Source organism: Physeter macrocephalus, chromosome 10 (assembly GCF_002837175.3).
Source record: "Physeter macrocephalus isolate SW-GA chromosome 10, ASM283717v5, whole genome shotgun sequence".
Lineage (NCBI taxonomy): Eukaryota > Metazoa > Chordata > Mammalia > Artiodactyla > Physeteridae > Physeter > Physeter macrocephalus.
The window spans coordinates 43,130,887-43,150,178 of record NC_041223.1 but is presented as its reverse complement, the minus strand read 5'-3'; the positions used below and the strand labels follow the sequence as shown (position 1 = coordinate 43,150,178).

The 19,292-nt window shown below is 42.2% G+C and overlaps 1 protein-coding gene across 6 annotated transcripts in view; it reads right to left on the bottom strand.

Moving 5' to 3' along the window:
- MCM9 (minichromosome maintenance 9 homologous recombination repair factor) overlaps positions 1-19,292 on the bottom strand; it is a 131,347-nt gene that overhangs the window by 36,448 nt on the left and 75,607 nt on the right. For 4 of the 6 annotated variants that reach the window (XM_007113294.4, XM_055087529.1, XM_055087530.1 and 1 more), the window contains exon 13: positions 13,609-17,755. In XM_007113294.4, coding sequence (XP_007113356.1) covers positions 16,282-17,755 — 1,474 coding nt within the window. In that variant the 3' untranslated portion in view covers positions 13,609-16,281. Of the gene's footprint in view, positions 1-13,608; positions 17,756-19,292 lie in introns of those variants that run through there. The other 2 variants (XR_008618358.1, XR_008618359.1) reach the window with 1 other exon arrangement.

Here is a 19,292-nt window from a genome sequence, read left to right as displayed (position 1 = left end):
TGGCTCGCCACAACTAGAGAAAGCCTATGCACAGCAACGTAGACCCAACACAGCCAAAAATAAATAAATAAATAAAATTTTTTTTTAAAAAGAAGCCATTTGGGGGGCTTCCCTGGTGGTGCAGTGGTTGGGAATCCGTCTGCTAATGCAGGGGACACGGTTCGAGCCCTGGTCCTGGAAGATCCCACATGCCACAGAACAACTCGGCCCGTGCACCACAACTACTGAGCCTGTGCTCTAGAGCCCACAAGCCACAGCTACTGAAGCCCGCTCACCTAGACCCCATGCTCCGCAACAAGAGAAGCCACCACAGTGAGAAGTCTGCACACCGCAATGAAGAGGAGCCCCGCTCGTGGCTACTAGAGAAAGTCCGTGTGCAGCAACAAAGACCCAACGCAGCCAAAAATAAAGAAATAAAATAAATAAATTTATAAAAAAAAAAAAGAAGCCATCTGGAGAGACAGAGATGCAAAAGACCAGAGACTGCAAGAAGAATAGAGAGATGGTTTCTAAACGCAGGGGAATGAAAAATATTGTTACATGGGAATAACTGGATTGATCCCAATCACTGAGGCTAATCAAGAAGGCCCAGCGTCGGACAAGAAATTTGAAAATTCTTTTCTTTCTACTTGGATGTTTCTTCTTTCTCAACGGTTCTCATTCTGTTCAGGCCATATAGCCTGGGTTTTCTGACTGGTGAGGGGGTAAAATAAAGAGAGCAATGATGAGAAGGAAGACGGGGAACAGGCCTGGCCTGGGAGGAGACACCCAAGGCCAGCTCCTAAAACAAAAGTCAAGAATGAGTGCAGCTTTGAGTCTGTTTACCAATAGCCTGTGGCCACTTCTACACACAGTCAAACCCACCACAGGCCATCGTTCTGGTTGATGTAAATCACCATCACTGTACGTCTCCTCACTCTGAATGATGCTGCCAAGCCATACGATGGCAGAGCAGTAGCTTCTCTCATCGTCCAAAATCATTAGGGGGGTGTGTGTGTGTGTGTGTGTGTGTGTGTGTGTGTGTGTGCACATGTACATGCTCACATGTGGCCAAAACGTATAAGTGAGAAATCCCCAGCCCAGTCAGATTTGGCCTTCAGTGTTATTTTATTTTGGCTGGTGGAACAAGGTTTATTTCTTGTTTATGTTTTAAATTTGGGTTTTTTGCTTTCGTTTTGGTGTGAAAAATGTGACACAGCTTTTAAAGTAATAGTATCTTAAGATGAGGTATGACATGTCATGAAAGTTAGGTATGACCCGAATATGACTCTGTGTATTTCCTTCTAATACGTGTATTTCTGCCTGTGTCTCTGGGCCTGGGCACATCTTGCTCTGCTTTTGTTCCTGCATCACTTCTTTTAAACTGTCTCTATTTGTCTATTTCCATCTGTCTCCTCTGTGTTTGCCTCTTTTTCCCACACTTTTCTTTTTTTCCCATTCATTTAGCCAAAGTTACATTAAATGGCAACCAGTGTATATTGTTTCTAAGAATTATCAAATTCCTCTTCCCCCCAACTCTGAACCAAGTAGCTTTTTCATGCAGGTACTTCAGTTGATCTTTGAAAGTTCAGTGCCCTTGAGAAAAAAAATGTTCTTGACTATTTCCCTGACCCGGGATGGAGTTTTCCAGAAACGCCCATCAATGTCAAACCTATATTGATATACACAGAGTGCTGATGCCTTTGAAGGCTAGTGAGAAGCAAGTCGGTAAAAGGAGAACCCAGACTCTCAGGTGCAGAGAGGAACGAGACAATGTAAAAATGAAAATACATGTAAAAATGAGACATTTAATATACTCTCTGATTTTAAACTTCAAAACATGAAACGCATAGCTCTATAAAGCATGGAGCAGGAACTGAAAATGTGACAACCTGGTCAAAGTTTGAATTTTTCCAAATCTACAAACAAGGCTTTTTGATCTTAAAACGATTCAGACCTGTGACTGGGACGTTCCCTAATTTATTTCTCAGAAAACAGACCTCCGAAGGGCCTCAGGCTACAAAGCTTCCAGAATCCCGACACCAGTGAGATCTTCAGAGCCAGCCAGCAGCACCACCTCGCAGGCAGTCAGTACTGAGTACACGCGGGTTGAAATTCATTAGAGAAAAAATAAGTATGCTGGAAATTAGCTTTACCCTGGAATATACTATTGCACTTTCTAAGAATCTCTCGATTGCCTATAATTGCTGGAAGGCCTCAAGTTTCACACCAATAATTCCAGTATTAGTGGGAAACTCAGAAGACATGAGCAAAGACTAAATTCATTATTAATGAAGGACTGCCGCCCTCTGAGGAAACACAGTGCACTTAACGCCCAGCTTACCTCATCTTCCCTCATCTTCCCTCATCTTCCGTCAATAAATCCATGCTCTCTAATTGTTAACGGCATCCCTTGGTAGCCTCCCTGGAGAGGATGACAGCCAATTAACAAGCACACTTTGGCCTTAATTAAGCTGCCTTTTCCTGTCTGTGATACTACCTCAATATCAATGGAGACGGTTGATGCTTTATTTTACTCCCATTACAGAACTGAATTCCAAGTTAATTCTTTTAAAACACGATCCAATTAAAGCTTTTATTATCTAATGAAATGCATATATTTTTTATTTTAAATGAGAAGGGGAATTCACTTCCAAGATTAATTTCTTTTTTGCCTCCCCCTTTTCCTGCTCCTTCTTAACTCATGGTCTATGAGGGTATTAGTTTGCTAGGGCTGCTGTAACAAAGTGCCACAGACTGGGTGGCTGAAACCCCAGAAATTTATTTTCTCAAAGTTCTGGAGGCTAGAAGTTTGAGATCAAAGTGTTGCCAGGATTGGTTTCTTCTGAGACCTCTCTCCTCGGCTTTTTGACGGCCATCTTCTCCCTGTGTCTTCACATCACCTACCTTTGTCTGTGACCAAATTTCCCCTTCTTATGAGGACACCGGTCAGATTGGATTAGGGCCCATCCTAATGAACTCATTTTAGCAAAATCACCTCTTTAAAGGCCATTTCTCCAAATATAGTCACATTCTGAGGTACTAGGGGTTAGGACTTCAACATATAAAATTTGAGGGGACACAATTCAGCCTCTAACTGTGAGGATGTGGTGACATTTCCAGGGAGAGGCAGTAGAGTATATGGTAGGGGCACTGCTTCCAGAGCCAGACCGTCTGGGTTCAGATCTCAGCTTTCCCACTTCCCCCTGTGTGACTTTGGGCAAGTCACTTAAGTTTTCTTCCCTTTAGTTCCTCCATCTGTAAAATGGGTTAATAATGATGCCTCCCTCAGGGGGGTTTTTATGAAGAGTAAATAAGTGCTTATACATAGAAAGCCCTCCATAAATGTTTGCTACAATTATTTCAAGCTTTTTCCTTAAAATACTTAAAGAGGGCTTGTACATTTTCCTCATAAGGGAAATGAATGCTGTGTAAATGTACTATAAAAATGTGAAGAACATCTTGATCCCCACGGTGTCATGAATTGAGACGACTATTTTAAAATTTTCTTTTACATTCGTAATTTTATACTCAAAATATATAATGACTCTTGTGTTAGGGCATGAAATGGATTTGGGCCATATGTGGCAGATTTCAGTCAAGACTATACCCTCCCACCGTCTTCACCCCAGTCCTATATCTTCTCCTCCATCCAAACCAAAAGCAGGTTTCAAGTGTGTGGCTTGTTCTACCTGAGCAAACCTGGTCCAAGATCAGGCTCTCCAAATTCAGATGCCTTCATTTTTACAGCCAAACCCTAATTCCGGACCAATGTCCTTCTTTACTGCTATACACTGGTAGCTAAGTATTTCTGGAGAAAATCTCTGACCACATGGGTAAGTTCTACTAAAATATCATGACCTCCAGCCTCTCCTGGGCCTTCTGCACCACTGCATCTTTTCCTTATCCCTGGTCCTCATCATCTCCCATTCCCCCAGGGAGCTGTTCCCCACTCTTACCTCTGCATCTAAGTCTTGTACTCAAAGCGCACCTCTCTCGGCCCCTGATAACTTTTTTACTCTTCACCAGGAACACAGTGGTTCTAGCAACACCAAACTGCTTAATTCCACACACACCACATTGACTCTCCTCTGGGCCTTTGCTCTTGCACAGAGAATGCCTTCTTTTCCACCAGGCTCCTCTGCCTTTGTCTGACTTCCTTTTACTCTTAAGACTTGCCTCAAACATCGCATCCTCCTCTCTTAAGCCTTCGTCCATCAGCAAGACTGCCTCACCTGAGCTGGGCTGTGCTCCCCCTGGGGCTTCCATCACTCCCTGCACACGGCTCCAGCACTGTTCTTAAGACACTGCTATACGATTAATCTTTTGATGTATCCATCTCTCCCAATAGACTGAGCTCCTTGCAGCCAGAAGTCCTGTGTGCTCATTACTGAATTTCACTGTCCAGCACAGTAGATGTTCCAAATGAGTCCTGTCTTTCCTCCAGTACACAGGCTGTATTGAAATCACTTGTGGGCTAAGCTCTTGAGGGACAGGGGTCAGACTTAACTGTTTTTCTTCTTTTGTCAATCAGGGTTCTTAGCTGTGAAGAACAAAACCCATCTGTGTTGATTTAAGTATGCAAGGATTTTGATAAAAGGAATTGGGTAGCTCACTGAACCAGTAGGAAAATCAGAAAGTAGGTATGAAACAAGGAAACTAAAAGCAGCCAGGACCACACTCAAAATCACACCACCAAACCAGGCCACCTGATGTCCAGGATGCACCGCCTTCCCACTGGCACTGCCGACTGCTCCTGGAAATGACAGGCTGCTGCAGCATCTGCCACAGGCCTTCCCCTTGGTGGATTATCCACCCCCCCTACTTCCTGGCCTCTCTGGCTCCCAAGTGCACCAGGGTTCATGCACCTGATTGGCTAAGCCTCAAAGTGCCCATGGTCAGAATGAAGGTGAGTAGCTGATGTTTTCAGCCTGGTCAGAGATGGTGAGGTAATTCCTCAAATAAGGAGGGTGGCTCAGATAATGGTGGCCAGACAATAACAAATATCTATTACAGATCCCTCAGGCTTAGCACAGTCTGGCAAACAGTAAGTGCTAAGTAAAGGCAGCTTAAAAAGTAAAGTATGAATGAATCTCCTCTAATTGTGTTTCCAGAAACCCACTTTTTTTATTGAATAAATTTGACGTATAACATTGTATAAATTTAAGGTATACAGTGTGTTAAGTGAGCCAGAGAGAATAGCTTCCTTGGTCCTAATGTTTTCTGGGTTTTTATTCTCCCCATGAAGACAGAATATAATTCATTTTTTTATTGTTCCTTGATATTTTTAAAAAATTAAATATACTTGACATATAACATTGTGTTAATTTAAGGTATACAGTGTGTTACTTTGATACATTTATATATTGCAATATGATTCCCATTGTAGAGATATTCATCACACTACATAATTATAGTACAACACTGTTGTCTATATTCATTATACTGTGCATTAGATCTCTATGGCTTATTCGCTACTTGTTGCAAGTTTATACCCTTAAACAACATCAAACTTGTCCCCGCCCAGTCCCATCTCCTGGTAACAATTTTACTCTCTGTTTTTTACAAGGTTACCTTTTTTGGATTCCACATTTAAGTGAAATACAGTATTTGTCTTTCTCTGTCTGACTTGTCTCACTTAGCATAATATGCTCAAGTAAATACAATGAAATATTATTCAGCCATGAGAAAGGAGCCTATCCTGCCATTTGCTCCAGAAACCCACTTTGCCAAAGGGGAATCTCGACCTGGCCCTACAATGCATATTTTTGAGGAGAAGGTGACAGGAGGGGAAGGATGGGAGAAAAAAACACTAATGTGTGTTAAGTGTCTGGGATGTGCCAGGCACTGTGCAGACACTATAGACACATCCCTACTAGTGATACAGTCCTTGCTAGATTGTAATGCGCAAGAGTGGTACCAACCATGTCTGTCTTACCATTTATCATATCCCCAGTGCCTAGCACGGTGCCTGGCACACAGTAAGTAGGTCCTTGATAAATACTTGTTGGTGTTGAACAGTCCTACAAAGGTGAAACTGTGCCGTTTTGTTGCTGTTCAGATCAAGTACCCCTGGCAGTCACAAAGCTAGTGAGTAGCAGCTCTGTCTGGCACCCAACGCCATGCTCTTTCTATTGTCACACCTGCATGGAAGCTAAAATCTGGATTGCCAAAATGCAGGCTATTGGGAGGAGTGATGTTAGCATCATGGCAGAATAAGATGTCCCTTATTTTTGTCCCCCTTTAACATCTAAGATTTGGCCTCTATCCATGAACAAAAGTGCCTCTGGGAGCTATGGGATCCAGCACCATATGCCAAGGGACCCAGAGGCATCTCACCCGACGTGCATTGGGTAACAGGCAGACAGACCCTGGTATGGGCTGTGCAGCCAGCAGGAGCCTGTGAACCAGCTCCAACCCCTCTGGGCCACAGTCTGAGAGCACCTGGAAAATGCTGACTGGGGCAGATACCCATGGATGAGAGAGCCTTAGTAGAAGTTCAAGTTTCTGGAGGAGAAGTTCCAGCACTCTGTTGGCGCAAAAAAATAAAAAATAAAAAAATACAAGTTTGGATGTGTTGGAGTGGGTAAGAGGAACTTTGCCAAGTTCCTGCCCTCCAAGGCAGCCCAGCTTAGAGAAGGAAGAGACCAGGGATCCCTCTGGTGGGGGACTGGGGGAGTGGTGAGTGAACGTCTGGCTGTCCCAGCTGTGTAGGACGCTGCTAAAGAAACCATCTCTCCAGAGCTGCACTCAGAGTATTGAAGCAAGAGTTCCATGATTAGGGGGAGGGAGGAGGTCGGGAAAGAGGCAGATAAGAATATCAGAGGGCATTAAAGGGACACGGTTCCTGCTGACTGTGTTCTAAACTCCAGCAGGAAGCCTGCTTATGAACTGCTGGGGAAACCTCACCAGAGGATCCCCCAACTGGCTTGTGGGTACCCGCAACACCTTGAGGGCCAAACCCACACCTACTGTAAAACTCCTACAAGAAAACAGTGGTTTCTGTAATGACCTATATGGGAAAATAATCTAAAAAAGAGTGGACATATGTATAACTGATTCACTTTGCTGTACAGCAGAAACTAACACAACATTGTAAATCAACTATACTCCAATAAAAAATTTTTTTTAATAGGAAAAAAGAAAAAAAAAACAGTGGGTAAGTTTCTTGACATAGGCCTTTGCAATTTTTTTGGATTTGACACCAAAAGCAAAAGCAAAAATAAGCAAGCGGGACCACATCAAACTAAAGAGCTTCTGCATGGCAAAAGAAACCATCAACAAAGTGAAAGGGCAACCTACCAAATGGGTAAAAATATTTGCAAATCATATTCCTGGTAAGGGGTTAATATCCAAAATATATAAAAAATTCATACAACTCAACAGAAAAAAAAAACCACAACGATTTAAAAATGGAGAAGCTGAATAAACATTTCTCCAAAGACATACAGATGGCCAACAGGTACATGAAAAGATGCTCAATGTCACTAATCATCAGGAAAATGCAAATCAAAATCACAATGAGCTATCACTTCACATCTATTAGAATGGCTATCATCAAAAAAAAAAAAAGAGAGAGAGAGAGATAACAAGTGTTAATAAGGATTTGGAGAAAAGGGAACCCTTGTGCACTGCTGGTGGGAATGTAAATTGGTGCAGTCACTATGGAAAACAGTATGGCGGTTCCTCAAAAAATTAAAAATAGAATTACCATGTGATCCAGCAATTCCATTACTGGGTATATATCCAAAGGAAATGAAAACAGGATCTGCACCACCATGTTCCATGCAGCATTATTCACAGCAGCTAAGATATGGAAACCACTTAAGAGTTTATCAATAGAGGAATAAAGAAGATGTACACATAAACAATGGAATATTATTCATTCATGAGAAAGGACATCCTGCCCTTTGCAACAACATGGATAAACCTCGAGGGCATTATGCTAAATGAAATAAGTCAGACCAAGAAAGACAAATATTGTAATGATATCACTTATATGTGGAATCTAAAAAAGCTGAACTCATAAAAACAAAGAGTAGAAAGGTAGTTACCAGGGGCTGGGGAGTGAAGGAAATGGGGAGATGTTGGTCAAAGGCTACAAACTCACAGTTAGAAGGTGAATAAGTTCTGGAAATCTAATGCACAGCACGGTGATTACAGTTAATAATACTGTATTAGATACTTGAAAGTTGCTAAGAGCTTAGATCTTAATTGTTCTCACCACAAAAAAGAAATGATAATTATGTGATATGATGGAGGTACTGGCTAGCTCCACAGCAGTAATCACACACTATATAAATGTATCAAAACAACTGTTGTACACCTTAAACTTACCCTATGTTATATGCCAATTATACCTCAATGACAAAAAAATAATGCAGGCTGTTGCTTGTGGGAGATTCTGGGCATTGTTTTAAAGCTTCTGATTAACAAAAATCTATCTGAGGACCTTGTGGATTGGAGTCTGACTCTCTGTCCCCATCTCCCAAAGGAATCGCGTGATTGAATGTATATTCTTTCAGAGTATAGCTTCTATGAAACGGACTCTGACCTCATGGCTCAGAGGGTTTCAAAGCCCCGCTGCCGCCGGCTCTTCAGGTACACATTATCAAAGTCTTCAGAAGACGGAGCCTGTCCCACAATGATCGAATGGGGCGCCCGCTGAGGTGCTCTCACCCGCTCTGGTCCACCCCTCAGCTGGCCTGTGTGTCTGCTGCTGGAAGTGCCCGAGGAGGCTGATTGTGGAAGAAGTGTTTTCATCATGAAAGGTGAATGCAGGCAGGTCTTCAGCTTCTGCTGGCGAGTTTAGGCATTCCAGCCTTTTCAGTTCCCCTGCCAGAGAGCCTTCACGCCCCCTAGCGGTGTGAGCAGCAGAGAGAACGGGCTGGTCTACGTTCCCTTTCCGGGGGACTTCGCTCGTCAGAGCCACGTTTGTTCAAGGCAAGTAAGCACAGGAAACGGACAGACAAAAACCCCTTCCGGATGGTTATCTAGGGTCCCACGACTGAAAGCTTTTTAATGAGGAAAAGTCCTCCAGGAAAAAAGTATTTGCACACATTTGATGGAAGATAAAAAGGCCTCTTTGGCTGGGCCGCACCTCGCCGTCCTCCACGGCAGCCTTCTCAGTGTGTCCTACGTGGACGGTGCCCAGAGCCCAGCACAGGTGATGGCCCTCTTGGCGTGGAGAAGTACAACTGCCCTGGAGTGTTACTGCATCTTCTTAGGTACTGAACCAGGCCTGAGGCGTGGAGGAGTCCCCTGCTTCGGATATGGAGCAGCTGCCCAGGTCTCTTGTAGAGGAAGGGGACATGCGCTCAGCCCAGCACTGTTGCCCTGGCTTAGTGCCCATAGGAGAAGGCTGCCCACACGTTTCTTTCTGAAAGCACATGATGACTAAATGGGAGATAAGCCAAGAACCTTATGACTTTGGCCTTGCCCTGACACAGTCACATTTCTTTTGGGAGCTGTCATGATACAGTTGACGGGGCACTGGTTTTGAAATAAAACAGTGCCTCCTCCAGAAGCCATTTGTTAGCTGTGTGACCTTGAAAAATTAACACAGTCCCTCTGATCATGTTTCCATCTGTAAACGGGGTTAATGATACCTTTCTTACAGAATTGCTGCAAGAACTAAATATCTATCTATCATCTATCCATCTATCTATATCTCATACATATAGACTCACACACATACATGAAGTGTCTAATAGGATGCCTAGCACATAGCAGGTGCTCAATACCAGTCAGTTCCTTCATCTTCCCATATCGCCACAATCGTTCACTCTCAGATCCCTCTGTGCCTGGGAGGAGAGCAGTCCATTCATGTCATGAGGCAGGACCCCATCACCACCCCAGCGTCTGCATATATGGCTCTTGCTCCAGAGAGGGGTGAACAACCAGACTCAGTTCTTCTGCTTCTGAAACTTCTCAGGTCTAAATTTTTATTTGGCAGGCTTGTTTTGGTTTGTTTGTTTTGGCTTGTTTTGAAATGACATTGGAGATCTGGTGCCTGGGATTTCTTCTGTACTCCAGCCTTAGCAGGACACAAACAATCTCACTTTTCTATAGTCAGTGGGAGTTGCCTTTAACCCCCTGAGATTCTCATCTGACCCAGAGACTCCCAAGTTCCCTCCACTGACTAAAAAAGAACTTAGAATTGGTCGTGGGTGCTAAGAGGGCAGGGTGTGGTGACAACAGGCCCTCCAGTAAGGAGGGGACTCACTAGAGTCAGTGCCCGGCAGCTCTGATCACATCCTCTTCCAGCGTCACGTGCAAAAACGCTCTCATCTCAGCCACACCTGGACGGCATTCCCTCCATGTGCTAACACCAACCTTAGTGCTCTGCTCGGATAATCATAGTCTCAAGGAGATAAAAAGCAGGGAAGGAGAGCAGCCTGCTGACCTTTACACTCTCCATTTGGCATCAAGGTTTGCTGTTCTGCTTTTGGTCCTGGAATCCTAAATTCCCCTATTCTTGGTGGCAGGGCAACTTTTTAGGAGCAGTTCTGAAAACTGTTTCTCATAATTATACAAGCCTGACAACAAATTAGCTGTGGTTAGTTAGCACAATGACATGCACTACATCTATCCCTTAAATCCGATGATGAAATCAATGAAGAAAAGGCTTTCAAACACACACATCTCAAAACTGACGTTAATAATAAGATATGTCCTATTTTTGTCAGGTGCTTTCCCTACATGGCACAAAGCTCCTTACAAGTCTCCTGGCTCCAAGGAGAAGCAGCCTCTTGTGTCTAGTCAACACTAACTGAGAAACACTGGGAAAAGAAGAGAGAGAAATGGGGAAGTGTAGACAAATGGTCATTCTTCCCTCACATGTCTTAAATGTCTCATTCAACAAATATTTATCGAGCATCAACTATGTGCCAGGAACTCTTCTAAGAATTGATCCATCAATGAGTAAAACAAACAGAAACCCCTGCCCTCAAGGAGCTTACATTCTAGTGAGGGTAGACAGACGGTGCCATGCTGAGGCAAAAAGAGAGATCAGTAACATTGATCCTGCCATCATTTAAAAATTTGATATTTTGCTCCTCGTGGATTTTTTCTTCTTTTTTTGCACTTTGACTTTCAAAAGTATTGCATCAAAATATTTATCTTGATTATTTAATTTTTTGGTGTCCCCTTAAATTTTGTACCTGAGGCAAATCTCACTCCCCTCATCCTAGTCCCAGCTGTGAGATAGGTGCTGGTAGACTCATGGTAAGGTCTGAAATGCACCACACACATCTCCCCTTTGAGTCCGATGCACCCATTTTCCCCAGCTGTCCAGAGTGTTGACGGCTGACAGCTCACAGCTGAGTCCCAGCCCCCGGAGATTACCCTCAGCCCAGAGCCCTAGCCCAAGGACAGGCCCTCTCCCCAGGGGCAGCCTACATCCGATGACTGATCCACGTGGAGAGAGAAGATCCCAGAACCCTAGAGGCCAGATGACAATGCTTAACAGTCAGAAGCAAGGTGGGAGTAAATGCCTCACTGAGGAGCAGGGTCAGAACAGCAGGGAGACCCTCACTCAGAGCTGTGGAAATGGCTGGAGCCCCGAGATGAGTCCCGATGTTCCTGGACCAGGGCTCGAACCCGTGTCCCCTGCATTGGCAGGCAGATTCTTAACCACTGCGCCACCAGGGAAGTCCCTGGATATATTTAAATAGAGATTCCATAGGATTTGCTAACAGATGGGGTGTGAGGTACAAGAGAAAGTAAATGGTCAAGGATGACTCAAGTTTTTGGCCTAAGCAATTGGAAGGATGGAGTCTCTAATTTCCCAAGATGGATAAATCTGGGAAATGAACATGTTTGATGGGGACAAGATCAGGAGTATTATTTGAAATATGTTGAGGTGGAGGTATATTGACTAGGAGTTGGATAGAGGAGTCTGGAGTTCAGGAAAGGAATCATCAGCTGACCAATAGGTTTGGGGAGCCCTAAGACTCAATGAGCATATCAGGAAGTGGGGTGCAGATAGAGAAGAGCCTGGGGTCACTTGAACATTAAAGGTCTGGGAGAGAAGGGGAAACTAGGTAAGGAGAAGAAAAGCTGAGGAGACCAGAAAAGGTTAGTAAGGAAAACCACAGGCATGTGATGTCCTGGAGGCCAAGTGACAAAGGATTCCAGGGAGGGGACAGGAGTCAGCCACACCAAATCAAGTAAGATAACTGCTGCTCAGTGATCACTCAGTCCTGGAACCCAATTCGCCCGATTCCCAATTTTGCTATGCTACCAGTCTCCCTGATGTATCAGTAGGCACCGAAAAAGTTAGATCTGAAATATTAAGCAGTCTTTCAACACTGGTTTATTATGGAAGCCCTAAATTAAACCAATTTTGTCCCCACATAGAAGTGTGCCTGATGCAATTACTTGCTTTCTGGTGGTTTGATTCAGCCAAGGCTTAAGGTTCCAACGAAACATAAAGAAGAGTGGCCTAAAAACCATTTAACTCACAAGATAAATAACTTACACCCTACTCCTTAGTGAGATCAGGCCCAGCGTGCATATCCTATTTCCCTTGTTGCTCTATATCTTGCATCAGAGTATTTACGTAGACACATGAACAGTTTACTTGAGTTTAAGTTAACATTTCTGTCAAGTTCACGTTTACAAATATTACCTTCAGATGCATTTTTAAGCCTTTAAGAGGGAAGATGGTGGAACTGATATAAGAACAACAGAAGAGTTACCACAGCTTCCTGTGTGTGTCCTCTGAGTGGCAGTGAAGAGAATGAGTGTGGGTAATGCTCCCCCGTATACCTGGGGTGGAGGGCTGCTTTGCCACTTGCAAGATGGGACATAGACAGCAAAACCTCTACTGGAGAGAGTACTAATGTAAGCCAGGAGCCTTCTTTTACCTTTCCTGAATGTTAACAATATGGAAAGCAGACATGGAAAATGTTATTCTGAACACTGAGGAATACACACTGGCCTCGCCTTCCACATTTTGAGTTTGTCAGATTTGGAACTAGGGTGTCTCATAAGCTACATCTGAAAGGTTAACCTGGTCCCAGGTAGTCCCTAGACTTAGACATTCATCAGGGTAGGTAGGTTCTGCACACCCAAGTGTTGTGGATTGGCTGAAAGTGAGCTCTAGGGATCTTCCTTGTGGCTGACCTAAGATTTTCTCTAGAACTGTTCTTCCAGTAATTCTACCAGCTAGGCAGCTTTAGCACTAGGGGAAGGCATAGAAATCAAATACAGTACACACATAAAGAACATGTAGGTTTGCAAGAATTAAAACCTGTCAATCAAGAATAGATCTCTATTATTATAGTTTTGGTATACCTTCAAAAAAAAGTTTAAAGTTTGGCTGAGTTAAGCCAAAGAGGTAAAGATATCAGAATAACATGCTTGTTTTGTCTGTATTTCTAAGAAACACTAAAAATTAAAATAATAAAATCCCTATTATAAATTTTCGAATACCACATATACACTGAAAAGTATATCTTTAACAATGTCAGAAAACTCAACTCTTTTATGTAGCTATGATAGAATTAAGATCCTGGTTTGGTCCTCTCACAAAGAAAATTAGGTACAGCTTTTATTGTGTTTAAATAATTTTACATTATTAAAATGATTTCAAGGAGTCCACTGGCCTGAAAAAACTATATCCTGACATGTTGATTCAGAATTAAAGGTGATTTTTATACTTTCCTTTATTGACTACAAATATGATTTTTGAGACTGTACATATTTCCCCTGAGACATCTGTGTTTTTCCTTGGTACACACATTAAACACCATATAAGAGAAAGTCTTAGTGGTTGTGAAATCACACAGTATAAAATAAAGTAGGACACAGCAGGATAAAATGTGACCTCAGGACATTAAACATGTTCAGCTCTGAAACTAAGGGACCCCACAGTAGTGGTAGTACTGACTTCCCCGTGCATCCCCAAAGCTCTGAGTTCGGCCTTTAATTCCGTTTGTCACTAAAGGAATAAAGTGCCTTAGGGGTAGTGGATTCTATGACTTGAGTTGGGAAAAAAAATAAAATGAGTCTGGAACATGCTGTTGTTTTCAGATAGCATGGGTGCTTTTGTGAAAGTCAGAGTCTTAAAAGGACATTGGTGTGAACATAAAGGGACTTCCCATTGACTGAGTTGTAAGAATTTGCACATCAAAAACAAGTACAGAGGTGGTCATAACACGAAAGTAAGCTGTGACAGTAGTTTTTTTTTTTTAATAAGTAGGGGAGCATTCATATTGAGTAGTTTATTTCTTCTAATAATTATGTCTGTTTATAATATTTACATATATAGTTATTGCTCTCTGGGTAAGCACTGAAGAATAAACACATGGAACTTGTAACTTGACCAAATGATCCTGGCAGAAGAAGGTACTAAAAAAAGTAGGGTAGATTTATTAACACAAATAATAGGACATATGGTGAGATAACACCAGGTAGAAGATGGCATAGACGGTCATATACAGTAACTAAGGAAGATGGACAATTCAACACTGTATTTTAAAATATGAATTACTCAGTGTCCTGAAGAGACAAGTTAACTACATGAAACTAACTGCTCTACAATCAAGATTGAAATGAAAAATGAAAGCTCTAGACTACAACCATATTAAATGATAAAAACAGAACAGATCAAAATACCCTAATGGCAAATCAATAGGTTAGGAATTATCAGCCATGCCCAGCTTAATACATCGTTAGTGCAAAAGATACCAAGTTTCAAAGACAAAAATTTATAAGAAAGGAACTTAAAAGTTTACAATAAAAAAAGTCAGCTCAACATTGTGGCTCAAGTTTGAATTACCCTAGTCTTCACAATCAGACCATGTCCAGGCCAAGAATCACCAGTCAACAACCCAGATGCTTTGCTTTTCATTTAGTTCTCGTAAGAATGCTAAAACTCAGGGAAGTACTAATATTTAAAGATTAGGAATATATCACACTAAGAATCATACTACACTGGGAAGTTAGTAAAGTACAGAAATAATGAAGAAATTACCTAAACCATAGCCTTGATGTTTTAGGATAGGTTTATGTGAATGTGCAATAATAACATTACATGTATGTTGTTCATCAGCTGCTTAAGGTGTCTGAGGATTTCAAGACTCATCCATACTAAATTTGTACTCATAGTTTAAAATTTTTCAGAAAATTTAATTAGTCAATTTTGGAATTAATGTTTAAACGCTCAAGAAAAATTGAGATTCCTAATTTTTTTCTGTATGAATTTAATGAAGTGATCATTAGACAAAGTACATATAGTTTTCAGTATTCCTCATGTCTAAAGTCCCTCAGACAATGAAAGAATCTATTATCATTTTCCAAATTCAAACTTCAGAAGAGAACGTCTATAATTATGAAATCCTAACAACCCTTGCTAGAATCTAAAAGAAGCAGTTACTCTAAAAGCATTTAAGAAAAACAAAGCTTGAGTGGTCTTTTCCTACCAAACACAGTTATTGCTTGGTTTTAAAGACAAATGAATCATAACTTAGTAGGAATCATGTTTCCATGTTAACCACTTGGACGGATGCCATGATATATGACTGAGACTACTGCACACTCTCTTCTTCCAACTGTAGGATTTAAATTGTATTGAAGGTAAGTCCCCAAGACATAAAAAAGAATCTGAAGCACAAACTGTTGGCTCAAGAAAGAAAGGAAAACTCAGAAGGTCAATACCCCAAGAAAGCTACTATCTGACCAGTGGCCAGATCTCTATGACTATCATGGAACTGTGAGAAGACCTCTCAAAGAAACAAAAGCTTCAGTCATATTTCATCTGACACATGAGAATAAATACAAAAAATGAGAAAAAATATCACATGATTTTGGCAAATCATAATAAATATTTACCACACTCAGCACATCTTGGGTGGAAAAAAAAAACAACAAAGGAAAAAAACAAAGAGAAAGAGTTCATCTGACTTGTCAGCATTGTGAGTGTTTCCTGGCATTTGCTCCTGAGTGAATGAAGGGATCGCAGGAAAAACCTACCCCCTAAAAAAGAACAAACCAAACCCAAACAAAACAAACAGAAACATCTTTGGGAATATAAGTACTCTGTTTGCAAAATCAAGCACAATTGTTAATTAATTAGATTCAAGCACTGGTATCACACTGACCTTCATTGATTATACAGTTTTTCAAATCATGAAGATAAACCTGAATTTATAAAACCTGATGGGGGGGCTGGTGTTCAGAATGGCGCCCAATATGGTCAATACTTCTATATATCCATAGATACCATGTTGATATCCTGAAGGTGCTGGCTTGAGTGGATGAGGGTGAAACTTGACTTGACCAGAAAGCTTTTCATGATTATGGCTTTTTTCTCATTTCTTCATCCCAATCAAAATCTAATGGTTCATCGTCTAGTTCCGGTAAAGTGAAGAGAGATGTTCTGGAAAGACTTAGTCTCTCGGTGGATCCCCCCAGCTGAAAAGTTTTCCTTTTCCTGCCAAGCACTGTAGCTGCGGTCACAAGAAGAGGGCTGGGGCCTCCCTCACCCGGGTTCTTACTTTCAGGAGGAGGAGGGGATTCTGATTTGGATTCAGAGGGGGAAGTAAAGGAGAAGTTTGCCAATCTTGCTAATGTGCAAGCATGAACCTTGCCACTTTTACTATGGCACGAAACCTCTTCCTTTCTGTCTCTTTCAGAAGCAAGATGGAAACGCCCAGTGTTGCTCCCAAGCTCTAATTCAGGCTGGACAGCTCCCTTTGCAGGGGCACATTCCCTCTTCTCTCTTGGTCCGTCTTTGTCCGGTGGCTGCCGTGACACCTCCTTTGTCTTATCTTGCAGCTGAGCTGGGCTTCTGATTTCTGAGGTAGAGGCCAGCTTTTCTGGACCCTTCCCAGGCAGAGCTGCTTTTCCTCTTGCTCTACGTTGGGGAATTTCAGGACTCTGAACTGCGGTTTTACTTGTGCCAGGAGACACATGGCTGCAATCTTCAGGAGAGTGGATCAGTTTTGACTTCTGTTTGAAAGTAAATTTTGCCAGTTTGGCCACAGGGGGACCCGGACTCTCAACACTTTCAAGGTGGGGCTCTTGCACCCGAGCAAGGGATTTCTGTCTCTTTCTTTTGGGAGTTCCAAGCACTCTCTCTGGGCTCTGTACAGGAGTGGGCCGAGGATGAGGAGAGCCTGTGGGCTGCGAGGGCGGCCTGGCGGGATTCCTGCACAAATCCTGGGCCCTCTCCTTGAGCAGCTTGTGCAGTTTCCTGGGAACGTGATGAGTCAGTACTGAGTCTGGCTCATCAGCAGATACTGCTGCTTCAGAAACCTTTGCTGCCTTTTTTGCCTTTTCACCCTCAAGGCTGTCTGGCCTCAATGGAGCTTCTGTCTCTTCTGGTGTTGGAAGCGGTCCAGTTTCCAATTTGCTCCTTTGGCCTGGCTCCCTTTTTTCCTTACCCTGAGATTTGTTGTTGGAGATTTTCAAAGCCATTTCCCCCCCACTTGTTTGGGGACTAGAAGACACAGGAACAGTGTTTTTAGGTTCCATCGGATGAGTTGCTATGGAGTCAAACCAGTCCAAACTGTCATCTTGGCTATTTTTGTGCTCAGCTGAATGCCTTCTACTTGTCAGTCTATCGGGCCCCAGATGGGACGGGGGATTGAGAGGTGGGCTTCCCCCGGGCCTGCCTCCAGTAGAGGACAGATGTGTGCTACAGTTCACTTCCTGCTGAGCTGATGGTCTGAGCTTTGATTCTTCCCCTGGATCATCTCTCAGGGACCCTGAAGTCGTCTCTGCTTCCATTGCCTGTGGCTGGTGTTGACACACACTCTGATTCTGTAACCTGTAGAAGATAAGGAAAACGTGTACTGCTTTAATCGTTTCATTTCTTTATTCTCTGAGATGCCATCTAAGGGTTTAAGTCCAATATAATTCCGGGTTAACACCACATGCAGTCCCTTAGAGCAGAAGGAGGAAATTATACTTTCATCAGGATAGAATTCAAGTGTTCTGATAATCATTCTACTTTGACCTAAAACGGTAGTAAAATAAAGAAAGTGAAGTAGCAGGTTTGTGCACATATTTTCAGATCTCTCTGAAAGTCCATTTCATTCATTTTAGAATGCTCAGTCTTCTCTCCCGTGTTAAATGTTCTCCTACAAGACAGACTGGTGGCTATGTGCAGAGTCGCTGATTACGGACCAAGAGAAGTGGCTCGAGTTGTTTGGTATCTAGTCTGCAGATCTGAACCAAAGTGAAAGACTATAGTTTACAAGCTCCTCACATCTCTTGACTTAACTGAGGTACTGAATTTTCGTGCATCTGAAAAATCACCTTCCTCAGGAGTAAACAGACTGTGATTCCTCTGCGCTGTGGCCCCCGCCCCTCCAGCAGCCACCTGCATGGCAGACCTCCTCCAGGCAGCTGTGACCTCTTCTCTGCCTAGCCCAGCCACGTTTCAGCATGTGTTCTGGGCAGCCACTCTCCATTAGACTGATACAGAGTTGAAACTTACTGACCTGCCCAGAAGGCAGAGCTCATCTTGTGATATTCGTTTTAAACTGGAATAATGCCAGAGGACCAATTTCTAACAGGGATTGTAGCTTCTCAAAAGGAGGTCCCTTAGAAAGCCCTTCCTAACAACCTTTTCAGTATAAGGGGCAATATGACTTTGCTTCCGGGCACTAAATCCAAACAGAAACTACACCAAAAAGCAAGATGAGTAAATTATTCTAAAGGTCATGGGTAATCATAGAAAAAGGAACAGAAGAAAATACGTTAAAATTAAATGGATTTTAAACTTAAATATATTTAAATACATTAACATGTTAATGATAGCTCTCTCTGGGAAATAATATTATGTCTGATTTTTTCCTTATTAATTTATTATTGTTACTTTCAAAATACTCTATAAAGAATGTGCATTATTGCTTACAATTGGGAAAAAAAAACCCTGAAAATTATTTTGGGCTATAGTCACTGGTAGGCTTGGGAACATCAATACAGGAAAACCTAGGTTCACTGTAGTCACAGCCAGACAAAAGCAAAACAAACAAAAAAAAACTCCAAATAGCTTTCAAAATTACTATTATCTAGTATACTTTCAGTATCAAATTGAGGTCAGGGATACTGGTAATTGTTAACGCTCCATAACTTTAAAAATTTGTGGGAATTTTAAGGGTAGAATAATTTAGCCCTACTATCTTAGTCTGATTCTGATGTGGGAAATTAATTTCTTCACTGTTTAAATTCTGCATTTTACTATACCTCCTAAGACATCTTTAGACGCTGTTTTTGTTTTTTCAACATCTTTATTGGAGTATAATTGCTTTAAAATGGTGTGTTAGTTTCTGCTTTATAACAAAGTGAATCAGCTATAC